This window comes from Danio aesculapii, chromosome 12 (assembly GCF_903798145.1).
Source record: "Danio aesculapii chromosome 12, fDanAes4.1, whole genome shotgun sequence".
Taxonomy (NCBI): Eukaryota; Metazoa; Chordata; class Actinopteri; order Cypriniformes; family Danionidae; genus Danio; species Danio aesculapii.
The window spans coordinates 4,993,575-5,020,737 of NC_079446.1; the positions used below are offsets into that span (position 1 = coordinate 4,993,575).

At 37.9% G+C, this 27,163-nt stretch overlaps 1 protein-coding gene across 1 annotated transcript; it reads right to left on the reverse strand.

Annotated features, from left to right (window-relative positions):
- Nucleotides 1-6,552: 6,552 nt before the first annotated feature.
- On the reverse strand, nt 6,553-23,134 carry LOC130238825 (uncharacterized). The gene is made up of 15 exons (XM_056469940.1): nt 23,116-23,134; nt 22,964-23,036; nt 22,783-22,809; nt 22,128-22,298; nt 19,350-19,501; nt 19,169-19,270; nt 19,002-19,074; nt 15,010-15,176; nt 13,267-13,459; nt 10,915-11,085; nt 10,686-10,837; nt 9,163-9,231; nt 9,018-9,090; nt 8,771-8,934; nt 6,553-7,149 (listed from the first exon to the last, which is right to left on the reverse strand). Exons 2-15 carry the CDS (start codon nt 23,034-23,036, stop codon nt 6,916-6,918), a joined length of 1,821 nt encoding a protein of 606 aa, XP_056325915.1. The 5' UTR covers nt 23,116-23,134; the 3' UTR covers nt 6,553-6,915.
- Nucleotides 23,135-27,163: the final 4,029 nt, after the last annotated feature.

Genomic DNA, 27,163 nt, shown 5'->3' on the forward strand with positions numbered 1-27,163 from the left:
GCACTACAGATCAGTAAAACGCCGCACTCAAAATAATACTTGGTCCTTTCGGTCCAAAATTTAATTGAAATTTAAACTCAATTGTTAACATTTTATATAGGATAGAATTTTAGTCAGCAGTTTTCCCAGCAGTCACATGCCGTCATAAGACTTTAATATTATATTTAGATTAGGTTAGATTTAGGTTGTGATGTCAGGTGACCAAAATTGAATGTCTAGCCAGCTTCCAAGGACAACATTATTTTGATGTCCAATAACAACATCAAATGACGTTGATATTTGGGTGATTTTAGGTTGTGTTGGAAAGTGACCAAAATCTTGAACCAACATCAGAAATCTGACCAATGATCAATGTCATATTGACGTCACATACTGAAATTTATTCATCAGGTATGGCAACTCAAATCCAATTGAATCAGTTATCTGCACATCAATAACTGTCTGGTTTAGCTCAGCTACTAAATACGATTTCCAAAGACTACGTCGAATAGTTCGGACTGCTGAGCGAATCACTGGTACAACCCTTCCTACTCCCCAAGAACTGTACTTATCCAGAGCGAGCAGAAGGGCTGCCAAAATCACTCTGGACCCCTCACACCCAGCACACTGCCTCTTTGAACTTGTACCTTCTGGTCGATGCTACAGAGCACTGCGCACCAGAACAGCCCGACACAGAAACAGTTTCTTCCCTCAGACAATCCATCTCATGAACACTTGATGATAATAATTGTGGAACCAACATCACTACTTGCTATACACTTTTATACACATTTACACTTATTTAACAACACACTTTACATGCCAATTTGCACATAACTGCTGCTCATATAACGTTGTATATAGTAATATACCTGTACATACACTTGTCAATTTGTATATTTGCATTCACTACTTACTTGTATTTTTAAAAATATATTTATTATCTGTTTTTTGTCCTGTCTCTGTAATGCTGTTACACTGTAGAAGCTCTGTCACGAAAACAAATTCCTCGTATGTGTGAACATACCTGGCAATAAAGCTCTTTCAGATTCTGATTCTGATTCTGATTCTGTCTGACAGACGTCATAGTGGTAACATCCACAGACAATGTCAAGCTGTAACATAACTAGATGTTGATGTTTCGTGGACTTTAGGTCGTGTTGGAAAGTGACTGCCGAGGCAATGGTGCAGTAGGAAGTGCTGTCGCCTCACAGCAAGAAGGTTGCTGGTTTGAGCCTCGGCTGGGTCAGTAGGCATTTCTGTGTGGAGTTTACGTGTTCATGTGGGTTTCCTCCGGGTGCACCGGTTTCCCCCTCAAGTCCAAAGACATGCAGTACATGTGAATTGGGTATGAATGAATGTATGGGTGTTTCCCAGTGATGGGTTGCAGTTTGAAGGGCATCCGCTGGGTATGTTCTGGATAAGTTGGCGGTTCATTCCGCAGTGGTGACCCCAGTTTAAAAAAGGGACTAAGCAGAAAAGAAAATAAATGAATGGAAAGTGACCAAAATCTCAAAAGGTTAGGTATGCAAGTTTGGCACCCAGTGGTTGAACTAGGTATTGCACTCCTGCATCAAAACACAAGCAAGCGCAGGTTGCCAGATTGACGTGAGTGTGCCCGACCGAAGCCTAAATGCTGATTTAAGGCTGATTAATATCATATTTTACAAGCAACAGCACACGATAGAAGGAATATTTTCATATTAAAAGGGGTTTTTGTCCTAACCAATACCTGGAATTTATATTTGTAAAATGGCGTCTATTTCTTGCAGCTGAACAACAGAAAACTGATCACCTCAGGTACACCTCATGTGCTTTATTCAGTGTTAAATGCTAATAATGTGAGTTTGAATGTCATTTCACATGACATTTATTGCCATACCACTGAAAGCAGCAGCAGATAGTTCACCTCAGATCTGGAAACCACAGTAAACTTTGAACATGATTTAATTAGATTATAAAGCTTACCATTTAGTGATTGAGGGCATTTTTTGTGCTTCTGAATGGCCGTATTTAAATTTGTCGTATTTCGTCTGGCAAATTGCTTATCACTGCAAATCTTGTCATGTAGTGTGTTGTTAGGACACACAGTTAGAATGTAAGCTGCTCACCTAATGTTTACATTTGTAATATTTATAATATTTGCTATTTAATAACCTCATGTGGAATCACAGAGTCTGCTACTGTCGACCGGAGGTTGCATTTTGGTCAATATTGCATGCTTTGAGAGCCTTTCTGAAATACTGAATTAATGAAATATGCAGTTTTCCACCAAGGCAACCAGCGGTGCTGAAATATAAGTGGCTACACTGGCATTGGGTGGGTTAAAAGAACCAAAGCAAAGACAGACGTTCCAGCATGTAGCACACATTTTCAAAGCAGAATATCTCACTTCAGCATTGTTTTTCCAAATAAACAAGAATGTTCACTTAGCAAGTTTCTTAAATATCTGCAAACATATTATGGTAGTTTTATGCTTTAAAAGAGTAAAACTTACATACAGCACCTTTAAACCAACATCACATTGACGTCAAATACTGACATTTATTCGTCAGGTATGGTAACTAAACTCCAATATATGATAGATGTCATAGTGGTAAGATCAACACCCAATGTCAAGCTGTAACATAATTAGACGTTGATATTTGGTTGTTTTTAGGTTGTGTTGGTAAGTGACCAAAATCCAACGTCAACCCGATTTTCATTTCCACACAAAACCATAGTATCTGGATGCAGACTTGGATTTTCAAGCTGAGACTGCATCTCTCAGACTTGCAATGTCAGACACAATGCACTCAATGGAGCTAGTGATGTCACTGTGAGGGGTCGGGTTAGATATGCACATTATAAACCATTGCATGCAGCTCACCTTGCAACAGCACCAAGTCTGCATTCAGACCCCTTAACAAAAATGCAATGTCACTATGACTCTGAGGTTCAATGTCAATCTGACGTCTTGTGCCTGCAGGGTTGAGTATAATCTATATAAAAAAAAAAAAAAACGTCTCTATAAACAATCCCGTGGCCACATATTCATGGCTATTTTTGTTTTGTAACAAGTTTCGGTCTTTAGTGATGGTGTGGCCATTGAGAACATCAGCTAGCATAAAAAGCTCCCAGCGAGCCGAGCCATTTGAGCCACAGGGAGGGAAATTTTATATTTCCAGGGATCTCTTCTATTCATTCAGTGCCCACGCTTCCTTGTTCTGAAGGTTGAGGTTTTGTGTTTGCCCCAGTCATCTATAAATAAAAGCAACCCAGTGCTCTCAAAACTATGCCCAAATCAGGTTCCATCAAAGCAGATGGACAGTTTGACAACACTTACACAAGCTTTTGTCTACCGATTGTGCGAATACCTCACGTTTACTCTCTTATGTGAAGTGGGATGTTTTTTTCCCCTTTGTGACTGGAGAAAGTTAAAATACATAAATGTAGTGTGTCGTGCATTACTACAGAACTCAGACAGTATCACTCATGGTTATCCTCATCAGTTGTGTCACTGCTGTAATTAGTTCAGAGGTGGGTAGAGTTTCCAAAATCTATACTCAAGTAAAAGTAACAATCTTAAAAGTTACTTGAGTAAAAAAGTATCCGATGAAAAAAAAAATTACTCAAGTAAATAGTTACTAGTTCCTTTTCATTTATATATATATATATATATATATATATATATATATATATATATATATATATATATTTATATATATATATATATATATATATATATATATATATATATATATATATATATATATATTTATATATGTAAGGCCACTTAAGGAATATTTTTTTGATTGCCTACAGAACAAACCATTGTTAAAGCCTTTAAATGTCACTTTTAGCTGAATACTAGTATCTAGTCAAAGAAATATCTAGTCAAATATTATGTGCTGTCATCATGGCAAAGATAAAATAAATCAATAAAATTAATGAGTTAATAAACTATAGAAATGTGCTGATAAAATCTTTGTTAAACAGAATTTGGGGAAAAATTTACAGGGGTCTAATAATTCTGACATACAGATACATGCACTGCTTTGCTACTTCCCCTGGATGGGACGATGTCTCCACAGGTAAGTCAATTACCAATAACAGCAAATTGGGGTGTAGAGTTCTTGTTCCTTAATTATTTCCACATTCAGGGCTTACTACATAAACTTGCTCCTTTACCACATAAATTGTCTTCTCCCAGTATGACCTAAGTTTTCCTGGGCCTACTTGCTCTCTGAGGTTGACAAGAACTCTGTCTCCTGGTTTTAGAACCACACCTTTGACCTTATTATACTGATTTTTGCCACACGTACTGGCTTGTCTACTATTTTCATTTGCTATTTGGTAAGCCTCAGACATCCTTTTGGCCCACTGGCCAGCAAAACCCTCGTGAGTCACTTCTTCGCCCTCTTCAAGGTCCCATCAAAGCAGATGGACAGTTTATGACAACATTTACACAAGCTTTGTCTACTGATTGTGTGAAAACCTCATGTTTATTCTCTTTTGTGAAATTATGAAATGAGTTTTTTTCCCCTTTGTGACTAGAGAAAGCTAAAATACATAAATGTAGTCTCAAAATAATTAATAAATTCCAATTAAATTTAAAGCATATGTTTTAGCCCAATGACTGTTTGTTGGATTAAAACCATTTTGTGTGTGTTTGTGAATGATACGATAACAGTTTAACAGATTTCGAAAGACTCTGAGAATTCTAACACCACAAAATTTGTGAAAGAAAAGATCCATTACCAGTAGTTACTTTAAAATAACATCTGAACTTTAAAACGGGGCAGAGATGAATATAGTTCTGTGGGGTATTCCACAAAGTAGAATTGAAAAAAGCCATGATAACTGAAAATCGCATCTTGACCTAGTTTTGACCTAGTTTAATTAGCATATGCTGATTTAATCTGTTTGCTGATCCTATTTGTTAACATGTCTTGACCAGAATGTGCTGTGATGTCAAGCCCGGTGTAATGTGTAAGTGCAAGCCCAGTAAATGCAGACCACAGGATTGATCACAGAATCAGAAACATGGAGAAAACCTGAGTTGACCCAAAAAAAAAAAAATCTGGTAACTCACTGATCACGGACCATGGGCGCAGTCATTGTTTATGTAATTTGGGTGCTCTGGCACTCTATCAGTTCCCATTATAAACACAAAAACTGGCGATACAAAATATTTTACCCGGCTTTGTTCCACTTTTGGTTGTAATATTCAGTCAAAGGGATCTTGATTTTTATATATAAAAAAAAAAAATAATTCTCATTCCTCCGGACATTGAGTGGAATTTACATTAAGAAAAGTAACCAATAAACAAGCAGATGTTTTCATTCCGGCATCCATAACTGGAGAAAACTGGACCTTTTGTAATGGTTAAACATGGAAATTTTTTGTAACTTAAATGGGTTTTTTTTTCCTACACATTTCTCAAAAAGGCATTTACATTATATTAAGGCATACATGTCTTGATACCTAGGGTTCCCTCTATGGAACCAGTGGACATTCATAATATGGAGGAAACTTATCAAAGTTTAAACCCTTACCCTATTATATTTTATTATTTATATTTTAAGGGGTGGTCCACAGTGCATGTTTACTACTACTGTCATAAATACCCCCCCAGAGATGAAGGCAGTGGTTTTAATATGTAGAAAGTTATTTTTGTAATACTAATCCTTCATTTCTTTTTCATTTGTAGATGTGTATTGCTGTACATCCTGTGTGTATTTAGTGCAAGCAAGGTGCACAACTAACGCACTCCGCAATAGACCAGCTGAAAGCAGGTCCAAAGTCCAGCATTGTCCATTTTAGATCCTCAAAATAGCAATGCACCTTAACACACCGCTTTTCTAGACCAGAACACCCAAGAGTCCACAAAGTGGCGCAAATGGATTTGCCATTTAAAAACAAAATGGTGCAAAACAAGAAGATTGAAGTGTGTTGATCTGAAAATAGCAACACGTCTTGCACCTTACTGCACTGGGTGTATGATAGGGCCCAAAGTGTTACCAAAAAAAAAAATAATAAAAAAAAATGAAATTTATAATAATAAATAGTAAACTGCCATGAACATGGAATAGCTGCATCCATTGCAAAGACCAAATCTCCGTAGTACTGTAAATTGAAGAAATACATAATTCGAACATCAACTTAAATTCAGCCAGTATAGCTTGAAAAATTCCAACTTAATCCCACATCTTTATCCAAAACCCATTTGGACGGTTTATATAAATAAACGCACAAGATTTAGAAATCTCATTTCACCTGCATTAAAACAGACGCAAAAGGCAAACAAGGTTTAATAGAGTTAGTCATTTTATTAAACTTTAATTTTAAATTATTTATTCAATAAGACAATGTTGTTTATTTTACAAACATTCACACACTGGCACAGAAGACAAGTGACATTGTGGAAAAGTTAGAGCAATCAGGTGTGACACTAGTGAAAATCTTGAATGAGAAGTCAAAGCAAGCAACGAGTTACAGATAACAAGTACTTGTTCTGAGGAAGTGAATTAGTTAAAGTCATGTTGCCCAATTTCAGTCAAAAATACCAAAACCACCACCCCACACACACACACACACACACCACTTCAATCCGCAAAGCATGCAATAAAATGTTAAGAGTTCATACAACAGCGTTAAAACCCCATGCATACAAAAATCAAATGTCTAAAAACCACCCATCACTACATCAAGACCTTTAGCACTCAATCATTTTGTCCCTTTACAAAACTGCTGCAGAAAAAGAGTTGAGCAATGAACTAATACTTTGCCAAAACACACTGAAAACTTTCCACAACAACAACAACAACAACAACATTAAGAAATACACATTCAACCAGCTCTAACATAAGGACAAGTGACGTGGTTTTTTTTTTTTTACATTAACAAATTGAATAGTCTATTTTTATCCCACCATTTCCAAGAGTTAATCGGTTTTACAAGAATGCCAGAACGCAGTACAGGAATGTGAGACTCAGGATGGGGCACATCAGAGACTGGGATAGTTTTTCGGCAACGGATGTTGGTTTTAGAAGCCCGGGAGTTTTGGTCCCTGCTACCTGTGACATTACAATCCTGCCATTGACTGGCTGAACTGACCGAAAAATGTTGGTCATTAGAGGAGAGTTGCTGGAGTTGTTGATGTAGACTGTTGTACTGAAGACGTCAATCTAGCATGTTAAGGAAAAAAATGAAAAATAAAATCAAAGTTTCTCTACTGAGGCTTTTTAAGTTGCATATGAACTTCTCAATTTCCATTCATTTGAACTGACAATTCAAAAATGGACAAAAATTTTTATTTATTTATTTACTTTTTTTTTGTGAAAAACCAAAAAAAAAAAAAAAGAAAAAAGTGGAGCCAATTTCTTTTAGGGAAGGAAAATGGATGAACTTTAAAAATTCATTATACACATGTAGGTGGTGCTGAAATGCCCTTTTTCCTCTGATTGGCCAACCAAAATCTAAGCTTGTGACATCGCCCTCAAAATAAAAGTCCTCTGCAAATCAGCACCCAGGCTTTTTTAAATTATTATTATTTATATAGTATGCCACACACGCAGTAAGTACATACACATTTATTTTGAGGGTGGGGTCACAAGCTCAGATTTGGTTGACCAATCAGAGGAGAAAAAGGGCATTTCAGCACAGCCTACATGTGTAAAATGAATTTTAAAAGTAGCTTATCAGTTGTCCTACCCTGAACCAAAAATAGAGCCAAATTTCACAAAAAATAAATAAACCACACACACCTTAGGTTTTCCTTATGTTTGAAAACTGATATGGAATGGATTAAGGATACCCTGATTAGCAAGATCTGTAGATCATGCGATTCAATTTGTGAAAAATTGGACAGCCTAAAGACAAATTAGTTCAAATAGGTTTTACAAAAAAAATAAATAAAAATTTAAAATAGCAAAAGTTATATATATAATAATAATAATAATAATAATTGTCATGACGGAAAATGACATCATGGGGTGCATTTGATTGTAGCCCATTCAGTTCCAAAAAAAAAAAAAAAAAAAAAAAAAAATGATAAACATGTGAAACTTTGGATTTTATTTCTTTTAGTTTCTCAATTTCTGTTCATTTAAAACTCCGTTTTAAAAGACACAGTTTGATGACGGTGTGAGAGGAATCATGGAAGTTATTTTAGAACTGTAATTTCTGTAAGAGAAAATGTTTGTCAAGCAGGTCTGTATCCAGCGTTTTGTTTCTATCAGCTCTAATTACAGCTCAGACTAATGTCGTTTTTCTAGTTTTGTGGCTATTAGCTCTATAAAAGGTTATATAATGAACATCTAAGCAGTTGTTTTTGCAGAATAAACTCCACGGTCACATCCATAGACATCCATTTATACACATGTGAACGTGGCAGACCAAAATTGCAAGCTCCTGCAACAAGTTTTACATGTCTATTTGCTCCGAAGTTCAAGCTTGGTGAACTCCGACCTGTGAAACTGCAACATGTGACCCTAATAAAATAATAAAATTAAATAATTTAAAATGTTAGTTTGCAAATAATTAATAGACAATGTGTATCGATGTTAGTGCGCAAGTATTTAACACAATTACAACAACAGCAGACTACAGGCTGCGTTACTTTACATCAGTGCTAAAGGGGATCATTTTGACAATGTCATCTATATACACAACAAATTGTGAAAAACTTAATAGTACACCGTTGTAGCGCAAGCACCATCATTGTGATTCATGTCACTCATAGATAAACATAGTAAACATTCATGATAGTCAACCATCTATTAGGCCTACATTTAATATTTTACTCACCAAATCTCTGCTGACTCTGATTGGGTCTTTGAAGATGCTCCAGATCACATCTTCATTGCAGTTTGGTGTGGTCAAAGAGCCCAAATACCGGTAATATTTTGTCCTGTCCACTCCAGAAAGCAGATCATCCATGGAGAGGTTTCTGAAAAGGTTTGCTTTATCACCTGAAATAATGAATTCATTGATTTATTCATTGATTTGACACGCAGCACTCCTATACTCATCCAGATGAATTTCCATGCATCACCTGCATTGACAATCCTTGTAAGATACGACGATAAAGTCTTCCAGCTCTCAGGTTTCCCAGTTTCATTAGAGGCCTGAGGGTGAGATCACAATTTCATCATCCAACGCCCAAGTTGCACCTCAAATATGAATAAAAGTCAGTATACCTCAATGAAGACACCAAGAACTGCCAATGAATCACTGGTGTTACGAACAGGCTTGTTCACGATATGCAACTGAAATGAGATGGAGCAGTTTTGCTCAAATCATGATGTGGTCATTTCCAAATGTGGGCAGCCATGATGGAAATACTCAGATGTAAACAATAGCATGGATTGAGTGCGTTGTTCAGCCTATTTATCTTGTCTAAAGCACGTAAAACTTCTGGAAGCTGCTGAATCATTTAAAGAACGACTTGTGCAGAAACTTAAATGTTGACCTTATTATAGAATGTGGAAGTGCGATTGTTTTAGAACTTCCTAGTCATTTCTCCCAGAAACTTAATTTAAAAAATATTAAAAATTTAAAAATTAAAAAAAAAATCGGAACATAGCAGAAAACGGTCAAACTACTTGCTCTACAAACAAACGTCCATGACTATGGCAAGCTGAAAAGCAATCTGTACTGGAAACTTGGAGATTGACAATGGTCTACAGCCAATCAGGACGCAGAATGCGCGGTTTAAAAAAATATGCAAAAGGTGAACCGCGTTATAGCGAGGGACCACTGTATATTAGCACTCTAAAATGCTTCCTTCCAGTCCAACTGACCATTTTCAGCAGTAGTTATTTAAACGTGCAAGTTTCAGTCTATCCAGTGCTACCGTTTACATTTTGTACTCCATCATGGCAGACTGAAGACACATTGTGCAAACATTTTTGAACCCCTCAAACAAGCCATCATCAAAAAGTACATCCTAAACAGAAATCCGATATGTTCATACATCAACATGTTTAAATATATTAGCTATAATTAGGTAAATTCTAGGTTTAATTTTTCATACTAGTCTTTTTTTATTCTTGTTTGTGTAAAGCACTTTGAATTGCCAGTGTATGAAATGTGCTATATAAACAAACACGTCTTGCCTTACCTAAGTGTACATGTTCATTATTCCAACAGTTATATCTATTTACACTGTAAAACCCAATAAGTTAAGGTAACAAACAATAAAGGAAACCGATTGTAACAAATCATTTAACCTCAAAAACTAACCCTAATGCAGTACGGTGAACTTAATTCGAGTAAACGAAGCAATTTGAGCACAGTAAAAGCCAACAAATGGAGAACTCAAACCAATGGAGTACTGTAAACCCAACAAGTTAGTCAACACAAACCGTTTGAGGAAACCGATTGCAAACCATTTGAGTTAAAAAAACCTATTATAAGAGTTCTGTGAACTTATTCCATTTAAGTTGAAGTAATGAGGTATTTAACTCATTACCTTCAACATGGAGTTCAAAACTCCTCAAATGAGTAGAATTAACCTTCAGTCAATTTTGAGTTAACTACACTCATTTCATTTGATAAAGTTGACTGTTGGGTTTCACAGTTTCCAGCCATTTTTTTTTGCAATATCTTGAAATGTTGCATGTGACATTTTATACAGGCTCTGTGAAATCCAAACAATAACTGGTTCCATTTGTATATTTAGGCCTACATCAGATCTCTCTATAGGATTGTTTATCCATACCTCCATTGGGAATCGTTTTCCATTCACAGCGTGTTCAGATCCAGGCATGGCACTGCCATTCCCCCAGTGAAGATGAAACTCAGTGCTGGCAAATCGGCCTGGCAGATTACCCCCTGCTACGCGCATCTTCTTCTGATCCAGCGTAACTTGAACTTAAAACCACAACACTGGTTACACATTTAATAAACAAATAAATAAATAAAAAGTTAAAGAAAATGAAGCTACTTACTACTTGTGCCAGTGTTTCTAATCACAGTTAAAGCAGTGCTGTCATTATAGCCGATGTATGTGAAAGAGGTCAAATTAGCATTAGCCTTGACATTAGCAGTTACAATGTTTATTGGAGACTGTTGAGTGCCATTACAGTATTTTCCTGCAATAATGGGCCATGTGACTTCACCTGAGGGGCAGAGAAAGCATTTTAAAACATTAGTTATTTGCACCAAAACACATTAATTTGCTAATCTAAGCGCTTAGCATTTCTGAATTCCAGTAACCAATAGCCTAGCATGCCATGGGGCAGAAAGCTGGAATGCTATGGGGTTAAATAAACACAAAATGCTTTACTTCGTGCGATTGAGGGAGTTAATCAATTTTAAGAGTCAAAATTAGGTGGAACATACTTACTGCATGATGGACTGTGATAGCACCATGCTACAAAGGCACATGAAAACAGAGAACGGTGTTCGAAGTAACAGACATCAATCATAAAAATGACAAGCCAAACAAATGACTAATGAAGACACACTTACAAACGGAGCCTGAAACACTGCATACCATGTGCAGGAAATAAATTGCGAGGCAGGTAATGATTACGGTCATCTAGTTTTAAAGGAGGAAGAGAAAAAAAATAAACATACAGCAATAAAATAAACAAAGTCTAGTTTGGTTATGTATTTTTAGCATAATCAGTTGAATATATTTAAAAGTTCATTCATTTCAAGATCAAAACCGCAGCATATAAGTACTCAACATCAAGCATGTAAATGACTCTCCTCACGTTTTAGTGCAAGACATTAACTTCCAGCTTACCATTTTTAATGCTTAAAATTACTTCAACATTTAACTATCAAACTCGACTTCTTTTCTTTCTTTCGCAATGTCAAAACTAGCTTTAGGTATTGAAACTGTAAAAACCTGATTCAAAGACCTTATAGGTTTTCCTGGAAAGCGCAAAGACATGACTGTTATCAGGTGAATAAAGATTTGAGACAGGTGTCACCTAAAATCTATTACGTGATTAACACTCACTTGCTTCAGGTGTTTGGTGCGCTTCCAGCTTTTGATTAAAGCCGATTCAAGAAAAACAGGAAGATGAGATGGACACGCTCAGAAATAAAACAGAACATGTTAGAAAATGTGGGTGAATATGATAAAGTTGTGAATTTTAAGTTAAAAACAGCGGAACGTATTATTCTAATAAAAATATAGGAACATTTTAAATTCAATTGATACAATTTTTAATAGTTTTTATGAAGAAACTTTAGAAATAATGTTAGTTAGTTTTATTGTTAAGTATTTTCAGTACACTGAAAAAAATGATGTCTGCAAAACTGTTGCAAACAATTTGTGTTGAATTTAAACAAACAAATTATATTTAAGAAAATTCAACTTAATTTGTTTGTTTAAATTCAACCTAAATAAATTGTTTACAACAACTTAACGTAAAAAAAAAAGTGTAAATCCAAGGAATCATCTTTGAATATTTTTTTTCAGTGTATCACTGACTATTAACTACCTCCTCAAAGGGTTATTCACTTAACCTAAAACAACAATAATAATAATTATCGCATTGGTTCTCATCTTAATTTAATTCCAAACCCATAACACCATTATTCATATTCAGAACACAAATTACGATTTTCTGTGATCCTCCATAGACAGCAACACTAAAAAACAATTATTCAAAGATGATTGCTTGGATTTACTCAATTATTTTACGTTAAGTGGATGTAAACAATTTATTTGGGCTGAATTTAAACAAACAAATTAAGTTGAACATTATTAAATGTAATTTGTTTGTTTAAATTCAACACAGACAAATAGTTTGCAACAGTTTTGCATGCAACACTTTTTTCAGTGAAGGGTCATGAAACATCAAAAGCCCAGAAATGTATACCAACAACATAAAGACACATACACTGCATTAAACAGACAACTGTTCTGTTATTTAATATTATTTCATGACATAATTACACTCCAAAATTAAAAAGTCCAATTTTTACTCACAACTTACATATACAAACACTCACAAAACAGTCAAATGTGTCACACACAAGCTTTATATACAAGTCTAAATTATTTTAACTGTTTAAACTAAGTTTTTAATTTTTTTATTGGTTTCCTAAAGATGTGGATTGTGCGTTTCAAAATACAGATTATACAAACAGAAATACAACAGGTACAAAAGGAACCTCCGGTTCTCGTCAAATCTTTCGTGTAACAAGATGCACAACAATAACAGAAAACATCAATCATAAACACAATCAATAAAGTGAACAATGCAGCAGGGAAATAAATTAATTCAACTCCAATTATTTAAATAACATCCTAAAATAGTGTATTTACAGGCAACACAAACTGGTCAAGAGCAGTAATAGGGAGAGGGATGAAATGGATGTGGCGGCTGATGAAGGAGCTGCGGATGACCCGGATTGCTCCACCTGAGACGTCACCACTCTGCCATTCAGCGGCTGAACTCCTCTGAAGTTGTTAATATTGAGAAGTGAAGAACTTGCAGTTTTGGCAAACACCATTGTACTGAAGCGGTTGATCTGTTTTGGGAGATAAAATAAATGAGCTGTTTTTTAACTTAGGAATATACAGATGATGTTGTGTAGTAATAGACAGATGTGATCCAAGATATGATTAGGTTCCTACTTTAAGCCAAATATCAAATTTCCTGACTTTTCTCTGACTTAAGGGTGTCACACACCGGATGCGCAGCCGCAACACGGTGCGCACATGACAGTTGAAAGTAGCACACACCAGATGCTTACATTCGCATGCTATTTAAAATGAAACTAATCAGATGGCGCTCTGTGGCATGAACTGAACTGTCAGAAACATTAACTGTGTGTGTGTACCCTGATAGGAACCTATCTTCAGAATTCTAAAATGCATGGTGTTGCATGGTGCTACGCAGCGCGTCGCCGAGTGGCACTTCTGGTGTGTGACCCCCTTTGCACTGACTAAAATGCTGAATAAATGGAAACAGGTTTTTAGCTAGAATATCATTTTCCATTACTTTAAAAGCCACTTTTTACAACATGTAAAATAAGTCTCTGATGTCCCTAGAGTGTGCGTGTGTGATGTTTTAGCTCAAAATACCCCACAAATAATGTTTTATGACTCTTTGAAACTGAAACTTTTAGGCTTTGATCCATTTTGGTGACTTTATGTTCAAATGAGATTGTGCTCTCAGCAAAAAACTTGACATTTATAACACCTCTTAGTCACTAACATTATTTTCAACGGCTATGGTGTGGAAATGGTGGACGGTTGCTTCTCACTTAGGACTGTTTACACTAATGAGGGAGCAATCGTCAATGTTTCTGCAGACTGTTTCTATGAAGCATGATTATAAATTTAGAAATCTTTACCATTAGAAACCTGTTATATTCACACACTGTTGCCACACAACTGTGTTTAAACCCCTTATAAAAAAGATTTTTGCATATTAGGTCCCTTTTAATACCCACTATGAAAACAAAACTGAATAATTTACCTCAGATTTTGAAAAAAAAGGTACTTGCTCCCTCTTATATATTTGTAAGCTCGATTGTAGTTGTCCACAATTTACGTTTATCTTTTTAGTCATTATTTTCCCAAATTTTTTTAATTGGTCATTTTGAAGCCAATTACAGTAGCTCTTAAAATGGACATTATCCTGGCTCGTTAGATAACAGGTACAGTCTGATAACTGCATTAGACTTGAGTGATTGCCAGCTGATTAGTGTGAAAGAAATAAAATGGAGCTGAAAAATAGCCTAACCACAAAAATAATGCAATATAAAAGTATTATATATGAGGTCAGAAATAAAAGTAGGAGAGCTGTCACTGGGGGTTTACTGTACCTCTTGAAATTCTTAGTTACTAATATGTACTTTTAAAGTACCATAATTGACCCTTTGGTACAACTACCTTTTGACAAGGTACAACACCAGAGACAGCTCTCGTACCTTTAATTCTGATAATGCAGAAAATCTACATTTTGATAAATGTAAACTAAAATGTCAAAAGACAAAAAGAAAAAGAATTCCTTGACATTCATTGTCTGAAATGGACTCTTGGGAACCCTGTGTATCAAGGAGCCTTGACTTACCAAGTTGTTACTGACTTTGATGGGCTCTTTAAACACAGTCCAAATGACAGCTTCATTGCAAGGTGGTGTAGTCAGAGAGCCTTGGTAGCGGTAATATTTAGTCTTGTTCACTCCTTCAAGCAGACTGTTCATTGTGATTTGATTCATAATGTCTGCGGTCGCATTCCCTACACATATGAAAAGATATGAGAGTGGAAGGAAGATATTTAATTGACTTTTCTTTTTTCTTGCTAGTTTAGAGCGATTAAATAAACCTTTTAGTGAAGTTTATTTCTAAACTGAACCTGCGGTCACATTGGGCTTTGTGTGTTTGAAATTCTGTCGTACGGCGCTGTGAAATAGGGCGGGATTAAACAAGATGATTAGACATTTAATAAAGCGAGCGATTGCACCATGTTTCAAATTTCTGTCCAGAAAGGTCATGTTTTGATCCTTGATTGGTCTCACGCAGTCAAGTGATGCGATTTCGCAGGTCAGAGTTCACCAAGCTTGAACTTTGCACCACAGCAACCTGCAAAACGTGACGCATGACCCTGCGTTTCCGGTCTGACACATCCGCGTGTGTATGAATGGAATTCAGTGGGGAGAAAAGTAAAGTGTGACCGCAGCTTAATTCCGAGAGGATCACTTGCTTGTGATAGCTCACGGCAGGTCCCCCATTAGGAAACACAGGTATCACCAATCGGACGGTTCCTAAGTCTCCATAAATAACCTAAGTTCCATACCACAGTCATCTTCATTTTGAAGAATCCTCCCTTCCACCCTTACTCCTTCTCCTTTCCTAGATTTGGAGGCATGGTGGCCCAGTAGTTAGCACTGTTGCCTCACAGCAAGAACTTCACTGGTTCTAGTCCTTACCTAAGTCAGTTGACGTTTCTGTGTGTAGTGTACACGTTCTCCCTGTGCTCGCGTGGGTTTCCTCCCACCATCCAAAAACATGCGACTTAAGGTAACTGACTAAATCCAAATCACCATAGACGTGCTCCTAGTAAGTAGTTATCTCTTCTTAACAATCCCTAATTGCGCACTAGCTTCAAACAGCAAGGGAGATCTCGAGATCTACCTGAGCTCAAACTCCCCTCTTGCCCTGCAAACGTGATTGGTCATGATAGAATCTTTTGAGCTCAGGGCTCTCTCCCGGGACAGCATGACAAGCGTTTTATTATCAATCATCAGCTAAGTGTAAACTCTCGAAACATTTTTCTTTGCATTTTTATCTGCACTCTCAGAAATAAAAGTACGGCTGCTGTCACATTTTCAATTGATATTTGTACCTAAAGAGTTCACAGTGGTACCTCAAAGGTACATATTAGTAACCGAATGTACCTAAAAATGTACCTTCGAGTTACCATTATGGACTCTTTAGGTACAAATATGTAACTTTTGAAAAGATGACAGCAGTCGTATCCTTTATGCTGAGAGAAATGAAAAAGGAACAAAAAGGAGACATTTATCCGTGTGTTTTGTCTGCACGATGTTGTATTGGATCTCACTGATTTTCTGTCAAAAAATTCGCCATCAAATTAAAAATAAGAATTACTTTGCCATATTTTTAAAAAATTATTTACTGTGCACATCATTTTTTACCAATTCATAAAGTATTCTTAAAATCTCATGATGGTGCAAGCGTGGCCTCAACCTGTTAGTCACATGAGTTCCACTTAAAGCAAACCACAAGTATCAAATCAGTATACAACTGAAAAAAGCTCAACCCTCATAACTTTCTCCCTTTCTTCTCTTGACTCTTACATACAGTGCATCCAGAAAGCATTCATAGCGCATCAGTTTTTCCAAAAAAAAAATTATGTTACAGCCTTATTGCAAAATGGATTAAACTCATTTATTTCCTCAAAATTCTACACACAATACTCCATAATGACAATGAGGAAGAGACAATGACAATGAGGAGAAGAGTTTTTGAAATTGTTGCAAATTTATTAAAAATAAAAAACGCTGAAAAATCACATGTACATCAGTATTGACAGCCTTTGCCATGAAGCCCTAAATTGAGCTCAGGTACATTCTGTTTCCACTGATCATTCTTGAGATGTTTCAGCAGCTTCATTGGAGTTCACCTGTGGTAAATTCAGTTGATTGGACATGATTTGAAAAGGCATACACCTGTCTATATAAGGTCCCAGGGTTGATAGTGCATGTCAAAGCACAAACCAAGCATGAAGACAAAGGAATTGTCTGCAGACCTCCGAGACAGGATTGTCTCAAGGCACAAGGCTGGGGAAGGTTACAGAAAATTTCTGCTGCTCTGAGCACAGTGGCCTCCATCATCTGAAAGTGGAAGATGTTTGGAACCACCAGGACTAGAGCTGGCTGGCCATCTAAGCTGAGTGATCGGGGAAGAAGGGCCTTAGTCAGGGAGGTGATCAATAACCTGATGGTCACTCTGTCTGAGCTCCAGCTTTCTTCTGTGGAGAGAGGAGAACCTTACAGAAGGTCAACCATCTGTGCAGCAATCCACCAATCAGGCCTGTAGGGTAGAGTGGCCAGACGGAAGACACTCCCCCTGGAATTTGCCAAAAGGCATCTGAAGGACTCTCAGACCATAAGAAACAAATTTCTCTGGTCTGGTGAGACTAAAATTGAACTCTTTGGAGTGAATGCCATGTTTTATGTTTGGAGAAAACACAGGCACTGCTCATCACCAGGCTAATACCATCCCTACAGTGAAGCATGGTGGTGGCAGCATCATGCTGTGGGGATGTTTTTCAGCAGCAGGAACTGGAAGACTAGTCAGGATAGAGTGAAAGATGAATGCAGCAATGTATAGAGACATCCTGAATAAAAACCTGCTTCAGAGTGTTCTTGACCTCAGACTGGGGAGACGGTTCATCTTCCAGCAGGACAATGACCCAAAGCACACAGCCAAAATATCAATAGAGAGGCTTGACAACAACTCGGTGAATGTCCTTGAGTGGCCCAGCCAGAGCCCAGACTAAATCCTATTGAAGGTCTCTGGAGAGATCTAAAAATTTCTGTACACCATTGCTTCCCATCCACACTGATAAAACTTGAGAGGTACTGCAAAGAGGAATGGGCCAAAAATTCCCAAAGACAGGTGTGCCAAGCTTGTGGCATCATATTCAAAAAGACTTGAGGCTGTAATTGCTGCCAAAGGTGCATCAACAAAGTATTGCGCAAAGGCTGTGAACACTGATGTACATGTGATTTTTCAGGTTTTTTAGTTTTAATAAATTTGCAACAATTTCAACAAATAATTTTTCATGTTGTCATTATGGGGGATTGTGTGTGGAATGTTGAGGAAATTAATCCATGAATTTAACACACTTAATGAATTTAATCCACTTTTGAATAAGACTGTAACATAAAAAATGTGGAAAAAGTGAAGTGCTATGAATACTTTCCGGATGCACTGTATGTCCAGCCTGATCTACCGAGAAAACTTAAGTATTTTACGATTTGTCAGTCGTACGAAATTGTACGATTTTAAAAAGCAGCCGTGGCACCTAACCCCACCTCTAAACCCAACCGTCATTGGGGGATGAGCAAAAAGTACTAAATCGTACGAATTAGATCGTACGAATTCGTACAAATTAGCCACTAAATCAAAAAGTTACGAATTGCCGTGGGATTGTGTTGGTATGTCACATTATGCAAAATGTGATTACTACTTCATGCTGACTATACCTTAAAAGTTCTTCTTTTGTGTTTCAGAGTAAAAAAAATGTAGAACCATATGAAGGTGAATAAATGAGTGAATTAACGCTAGGGATAATGCGTCCACAGGGATTGAATTCAACTTGTTTGTTTTTATGTGTTTATTTTTCATCTCAAAGACAGGTGACCATTGACTTGCATTATACAAATCACCAAAGAGCACAGATTCAGATAAAATCTTTGATGTTCTACTGAAGAAAAAGTCACATCTTCAGGATGATTGCTGTACATTTTATTTTATCTCTTTAAGCAACCACTCACAAAACATATGACTCGATAAAAAAAACAAAATGTGTTACCTGAATGAGGGATGCTTGTCAGATAAGATGTTAGGACGTCCCAACTGTTTGTTTTGTTTGCTTCATCGGTTCCCTGTTGGTCAGTACATACAGTATGAATCCACTTTATAGGTTTGCGCTTTCATCTATAATCAGTAATAATAAATAATGAGTTTATAATAAATCACCTCAATGAAGAAACCCAAAACGGCCAGCGCTGAGCTGTCATGAGCAGCCAGAGCAGCAGAAAGATTGCCGTTGTATTTTGAATGGAGATTCACAATGTGCAGCTGAAAGACACACAAACATACAGTGAATCTCAAGCAGTTGTGTTGAATAAGACTACAGGGTAAATGAATCCACCCGTACCTCCATTGCATACTGTTTGCCATCCACAGTGTGTTCTGATCCAGGCAAGGAGCTGCCGCTGCCCCAGTGAAGATGAAACTGTTTAGAAACGTAGAGACCTGGAAGATCCCCTCCTTGCACTGACATTATGTCTTCATCCAAGGTGACGACCACTGTGAAGGAGGTAATATGCATTAATGTTGAGCATCACTGATGCCTGACTGTACTAGGGCTGCACAAAATATCATTTCAGCGTTGATATCGCAATGTGTGCATCCACAATAGTCACATCACAAAATATGCAATGTTGAAACAGAATGGAGTTGACCAGGAGCCTCAGAATTGTATTGAATTACTGTATTTCTACAAAAGTTATTCGATTTTTCTTACTTAGAATTTTTGTCTTCTTTCTAGTCCAGATATCTACATTTCTAAGCGTGAACAAGATTATTTTATTAACCGACTAACTGATAATTTAGCTTGTTTAATGGAAAAACTCTTAATTTTGACTTTTGATTTTACTTGATCTTAGAATTTTTTGATATTTGGACTTGAAACGAGAAAAGCTTTTTTTTGCCTTGTGATTATTCAACATCTGTACCTGAATACTGTTAGAAACTCCCCAGAAAACTGTCAAATAGTACTATTCAGGGGCGTAGCAAACGGGGGGGATGGGGGATGGAGGATGGGGGATCCGTCCCCCTCACTTTTAGAGACAGACCATTTAGAAACTGGTGAATAATAATTGCCATGATCACCAGTGATCCTTCCTGACAGGTCACTGGTGAACTACAAATATAGGAACTACAAATCCTATCAGGCCATGTTAAACACCAGCTGTTCATCACGGCTGATGAGACTCACACACAGCTGAGACTTGTGATGACTGATCATTCAGACTATTTATACACCACACATACACCAGTGTAGTATGGAGTCTTTGTAGTTGATGTACGTACCTTGCATGTCCTAGCATCTTGTTGTTTAGCCTGTTTTTTTGACTTTAGCCTTGTTTATTGTTCGATCCTGTTTGCCACTTATTTTTGACCTTATACCAGTTTTTTTGACTACATTTTTGGATTGCCCTTTTTTGTACCAGCCACTTCTGTTTATCCCTGTTTTGCTTAAATATAATCTTATTTTACCTGCACTTGGATCCTCATCTCTGTTGTTCCTTGCTTTGATCTCCACACGTGACAAATTATATGAACATAAAATCACATACAGCCCCCCCCCTCCACACACACACACATTTAAAATGTCCGCTACGCCCCTGGTGCTAGTCAAACTATCTAGTGAAACTGTATTGGTGTATTCAATATTTATTACAGAAAAATAAAATATAGTAATATCAGATTTTTCCAATAACGTGCAGCCCTAGACTCTACTGCCTCTTTACCTTGTCCATGAGCTGTCAAAGGGTTAGTTCACCCCATGTTCACCTTCATGGTCTTCCAAGACCTTCGTTCATATTCAGAAAACAAATTTTTAAATATTTGAGATGAAATCCTGGAGCTCTTTCATGCTCCAACAGTTCTGAGATGTTCAGAGTCTAGAAAAGGAACCAAAATCATTATCACAACAGTCCATGGGGCTTTAGTCCTTCAACTGTAGTCGTGCAAAGTTCCAGGAAAACTGTGTGCCAAAAAAAAGTAAATACCACTTTGTTTTCCATGTAAAATCAGTGTTGAGTGTTGACTCTAATGCAGGCATGTCCAAGCTCGGTCCTGGAGGGCCGGTGTCCTGCAAAGTTTAGTTCCAACCCCAATCAGACACACCTGGGCTAGCTAATCAAGCACTTACTAGGCTTTCTAGAAACATCCGTGCAGGTGTGTTGAGGCAAGTTGGAGCTAAAATCTGCAGGACACCGGCCCTCCAGGACCGAGTTTGGACACCCCTGCTCTAATGGCATTACATCATACTGCCCATAGTAAATGCACACCCTGACCTGACATGGAAAACAAAGGCAAATTAATTCTTTTATACAGTTTCTCAGAGCTTCATATGATTACAGTTGAACCACTGAAGTCACATGGAATGCTTAGACAATGTTTTTGGCTCCTTTTCTGGACATCAAGACTGTTGCTGGAGGATGAGAGAGCTCCTGGATTTCATCTAAAATATTTTACTTTGTGTTTCGAAGATGAACAAAGATCTTGGGAGATTGGTGCACCTTTATGGGTGAGTAATACCATTCATTCATGTATTTTTCATTCGGCTTAGTTCTTAATTTATCAGGGATTGCCACAGCAGAATGAATCAACAACTATTCCAGCATATGTTTTATGCAGCAGATGCCCTTCCAGCTGCAGCACAGTACTGGAAAACACCCATACACACTTACTCACACTACGGCCAATTTTAGTTTACCCAATTCACCTGTATTTGGACCGTGGGGGAAACTGGAGGACCCGGAGGAAACCCACACCAACACGGGGAGCAACCACTCGAACCAGCAACCTTCTTGCTGTAAGGCGACAGTGCTAGCCACTGAGCCACCGTGTCGCCCTGAGTAATGACAGAATTTTCATTTTGGGGTGAACTAACCCTTCAATTTAGTTAATCAATATAGGCACAAACAAAAAGACTCATACAATAGCTTTCATTCTTTTGTTGTAAAACAGCATATCACCTACATCTCTGCTCTATTGTACCAGCAATTTCTACACTTCTCATGTTACCGTCTCATAAGGATTAATCGCTTTTGTCAGTAAGTATTTCTTAATTACTTTTAGCTAGCACATTTCATCAAAACAAAATGAAGAAACAATAGTTTTCCCAGTGTGCAGTCCCCCTTACCTGAGAAGCCAGAGTTTGCGATTGATATGAAGGTGGTGTTGGCATCGAAACCAGTTAAATTAAACTGGGTCAGGTTAGGATTTCCCTGAACTTGTGCTGTGACAATATCAATGGGAGATTGGCTGGATCCATTGCAGTATTGTGAAGCAATTTCGGGCCAGGTGGTAAAATCTAGTTAGATTCAGGGAAAAATAACCTTTAGAGCATGTTTTTGTTATACATTAAAGTTAAACATGTTTATCAAGGTGAGACACTGCAGGCAAAAACTATTTTATGCACCTCTCAGTTGTGTGGTTTGTGTTTTTTGACTTTTTATTTAGTTTTTTTAATGAAAATATGACCTTCAAAAGTCTATCATCACACTTTACTAATAAGCATCTGTAGATTTGTGCTACAATCCTTCTTTTTAATTCTCAAAAATATTATTTTTTCCTCCAAAAATCTCCACTTCAGCAGCTTACTGTAACCAAATTGAACAGTTTTTACTCCTATCATTATTCTGAAGGATTTCACACAGGAAAACGTTCATGCATAATTCTAACACATTTCACCCTATTCACCTGCAGCATCTTAACAATCACATATTATTAATGATCATACCTTTTTATATTAATTGTTTTTAAATTATAATATTTTAATAAACAATTAAACTTACTACATGTTGGGTCGTTATAGCACCATTCTGTTTGGGGGGAAATGACAGCATTTGTAAACTCAAATTCAAGGTAAACAGCTGAATTCTCAAGAGCTTTTAGTTAGATATTTACTACTTTCCTGTGAGTCAATTAGATGAAACTAGACTCTCGCTGAGTAAATGAAGTTTCACGGACACTCACCTACTGCATAGTTTTCACTGTGGACGGATTCACACAGAAGGGCGGCAAGGAAAGAGAGCAGGAAAGCAATCATCTAAATCACACACAAAAAAATTCAAGTGAGAAATGACATAAATCAATCACACAAGGACATAGCTCCAGTCGGACTGTACCTTTTCCACTTGTTTCTCTAGTCTGTGTGCAGAAATATGATGACTGGCTTCCTTCCCGCCTTTTGAAGGCTCTCCCCTGCTCACCTGAGGTGGGTGTGTCACCTTCAACCTCGCTGCTCCTGATTGACCCCCATCAAACCCCCTCCACCAAAAAAATAGCCTACATTACAATCAATAGCCACATGTTTACATTGCTGACTGTCAATCACATTAGAATCCAATTCCAATTCTTAGTCGTCAAAACTTGAATTGTAGCATTTATTCAATGTTACATTGTTAAACTCTAAAATCATTCTTGTTTAAACTAGTTAATGCACCGTGAGTTAACAACTTATAGTAAACAACTGTATTTTCATTAAATAGCGTTAGCATTAAATAACACGAACAATCACTATTGTATTGACAACAATAGCCAGGTGGAGAGGAAAGTTTATTTTCTACATTGTCACAGTAGTAGCACATGATTTCAGTTATGTGGCACTTATATACAGTGCATCAGTTTAATCTCTCTCAATAATCTTGATTTATCGACTACAGCTTCTTTTGAAAGGAATATCAACTGCAAATGTTACGTAAGGTGTTCGTAAGCTGAGCTCTGCCTCTGCCCTCTATGTGACATTCATCTGTTTTATTGTTTCCTTTAAGGCTATTTTCTGCTCATTGTAAAAATGTTATATTGATGTGTTTTTTAACACAAAAGCATACTGTACAGGTAGAGTACATATCATCTGATGAAACAATTGTTAAAAAAAGCTAAATTAACAATCAAAATGACATTTAGACATTATAAATATGAATTAAAAGTTTCTTATTGCTTTCGGTGGCAATTTTAAAATTGCATTTATCTTGTGCCCAAATTATACAAGACTGATATGTGAGATAAATGACCTCACATTCTTAAGAAAACCCATGGGAGAGAGTCTTCTCCTCTGAAACTTTATCTGCTGGTGTCACTTTTTAGAAAAATGATTATTTTGCACGCTACTGTAGGTGAACTTATTGTATATGGTTTCATTTTCTCCTCTTACATGTACTTTTATTCTCACTGAGACAATTCCTAACTGCTATCAGGCAAATAAAAACTATAAAAACTAATAAAATAAAGCCGTGTGTGTGTGTGTATGTGTGTGTGTGTGTGAGAAGGAAATGGGAACCAGGGTAATATGGGAACCAGGGTAATATATTCCCATTTCCTTCTCACACACACACACAGACACACACACACACACACACACACACACACACGTTTGTTTTTGTGAAAAGTGGGTACTTTACATAGGTTTCCATTCATTTTATGCAGCACAAACCGTATATTGTATTGCCCTCACTCCACCCTACTCCTAAACCCAACCATCACAGGAGACAGTGTGCAGCTTTACTCTCTCATTAAACTCATCCTGTGGGATTTATAAGCTTTTTGAGAAATGAGGACGTCACCAGTGTCCTCATATTTCACCTCGTTTTTGAAATACCTGTGTCATACATATGTCATTATACAGATTTGTGTCCTGATATGTCACAAAAACACGTACACACACACACACACACACACACACACACATACATTTTACCTTAATAAACTATATATCTAAGGTAAAATGGCATGGAAACGGAAAAGCATGAAACAGTTTGCAGATGGAGATGGGCTGACCGAATGGATGATTTGTGGAATATGACGAGGAACTAGGAACCGAGAGACCCAGATATCGGAGACCAGGACAAACCAACACTGGGAGAGAGAGAGAGAGAGAGAGAGAGAGAGAGAGAGAGAGGGAGAGAGGGAGAGACGCAGACACTGGAGATCACTAGAAACAGGGAGAGGTGAGTAACTTGGAAATAGGTTTTACACACTGACCATATGGAGATTGTAGTCCTTCGTACATGCAATGAGGCCGGCCGCTGAGTGCAGAGTGAGTTGTGAATTTATGGTGCTGGGGTCATATCTGATGATGACATGCAGGTGCACAAGGAACCAAGGAATCAGGACTCAGCTTTCGCCAGGGCTGATGGAAACGCACATCTTGTGTGGATAACCACACCTTTTGGCTGATCTGGTAGTCAGGGGTGTTGGAATGATGAAGATCTGCTGTGTTCTTGTGTCTCCGTACAGCCCTCTGGAAATGATGATGCGCTGAGTCCCAAACCTCCTCACTCTCCTGGAACCAATGGTCAACCACCAGAACATCGGTTGGTTAACCTGACCAAGGAAACAGATGAGGCTGGTAACACTGGTATGCACTGGAAGGGCAGAGTCCAGTGGTGGGTTGATGCAGGGAATTGAGCATACTCTGCCCAGCCTAGAAATTGGTTCCAAGAGTTCTGGTGGCAGAAGATTGGCAGGAATTGCCCCACTTCCTGGATCTTTCTTTCAGTCTGTTCATTGATTTGGGGATGGTATCCAGAGGACTGACTGATGGTCACAACTAGGAGTTGGTAAAAGGCCCTCCAGACCAGAGAAATGAACTGAGGACCTCGATCTGAAACAATATCTTTGAGTAGTCCATAGTTACGAAATACATGATTAAACATTAATACCACGGTTGCCATGGTTGTGGGTAACCCAGGAAAGGGCATCAAATTACAAAACTTTGAGAATCTTTTAACAATGACAAGAATGCAAATGTTACCTCCAGATACGGGGCAACCTGTCATAAAGTCCGATCCGAGGTGCGACCAGGGAAATTCGGAATTGGCACAATTCTTCCGGTGGGTAGACAACAAGGAGTTTTTGCAATGGTGCAGTCCTTGCACCCCTGCACAAACCTTCTCATGTCCTGAGCCACCCCCAGCCACCAGAAGTAATCTTTCAGCAATTATAGGATCTCGTTGGCCCCAGGGTGGTCAGTGCCTGGAGTCCAGGAGGACAGCCTGGCGGGGTGACTTGGGGTTCCTTATGGAGGCTGAAGGGGTTTCCCATTCTATGGGGCTGACAATCAACTGAGACTGTATAATTGGTTCAGGATCCCTGGGAGCATCTTCAGGTCCATGGATACAGGAAAGGGCATCTGCTCTGGTATTCTTTAATCTTGGGAGATATGAAATGAAAAAGTTGAATCGGGTAGAAAATAATGCCCACCTGGCCTGCCACGGGTTGAGATGGCGGGCTTCACGTTGATACTGCAGGTTCTTGTGATCGTTGAGTACCATGAAAGGGTGTTTTGACCCATCCTGTCAAAGCCTCCATTCTTCTAAAACTAATTTAATGGCTAAGAGCTAACAATTTACCACAGTATAGTTGGTTTGAATTTGCGTGAGAAAAAGGCACATGGATGGAGTTTTGGTGGTATGCCCTGCCGCTGAGAAAGGACAGCCTCCACTTCGGCGGTGGATGCATCTATTTCCACAATAAAAGGTAGTTCTAGGTTAGGATGAACCAGGAGGGGGGGCCTGTGTGAATACTCTCTTCAGCGAGCGAAAGGATTCTACAGCTTGTTCTGTCCAAACTAGGGACTTGGGCTTTCCTCCGAGGAGACAAGTAAGCTGACAGGAAATATTACTGTAATTTGCAATAAATTTATCATAGAAATTTGCAAACCCCCAAATCCTAGAAACAGGATAGACAATTGGTGTAAAGAGCATTCTTTCAGCTTTTATGAAGAGGTGATAGTCACTGAGCTGAGTTAGGACCTCTGCAATGTGGTGGTGATGTTTGACTAGGGTTCAGAAAAATATCCGGATGTCATTGATATACACCAGAACCGTTATGTACAGGAATTCCTGAAGCACCTCATTCATAAAATCCTGGAAGACTGATAGAGCATTGCCCAATGCATAGGGCATGACCTAATGCTTGTAGTGGCCGCTAGGGGTGATGAATGCAGTCTGCCGCTCATCTCCTTTTCTTCTGTGGATAAGGTTATAGGTGCTGCGGAAGTCTAATTTGGTGAACACTCAGGCTCCATGCAGGTGTTCTAGAGCCACTGAGACATGGGCGAGGGGGGGGTACTGGTTCTTTATAGTGATCTTGTTCAGGGCACGGTAATTTATACATGGCCATAACCCTCATCCTTCTTGGCCATGAAGAAGAAGCTGTAAGCGGCAGGGGACA

Excerpts from the sequence above, each read along its gene's own strand:
- LOC130238825 (XM_056469940.1), bottom strand. The coding sequence starts at position 23,036 with ATGATTGCTTTCCTGCTCTCTTTCCTTGCCGCCCTTCTGTGTGAATCC. Across the intron at positions 22,299-22,782 it reads CTATAACGACCCAACATGTA|ATTTTACCACCTGGCCCGAA; the intron begins GTAAGTTTAATT and ends GAATCTAACTAG. Across the intron at positions 11,086-13,266 it reads CCTATTACTGCTCTTGACCA|GTGAAGTCACATGGCCCATT; the intron begins GTTTGTGTTGCC and ends TCTGCCCCTCAG.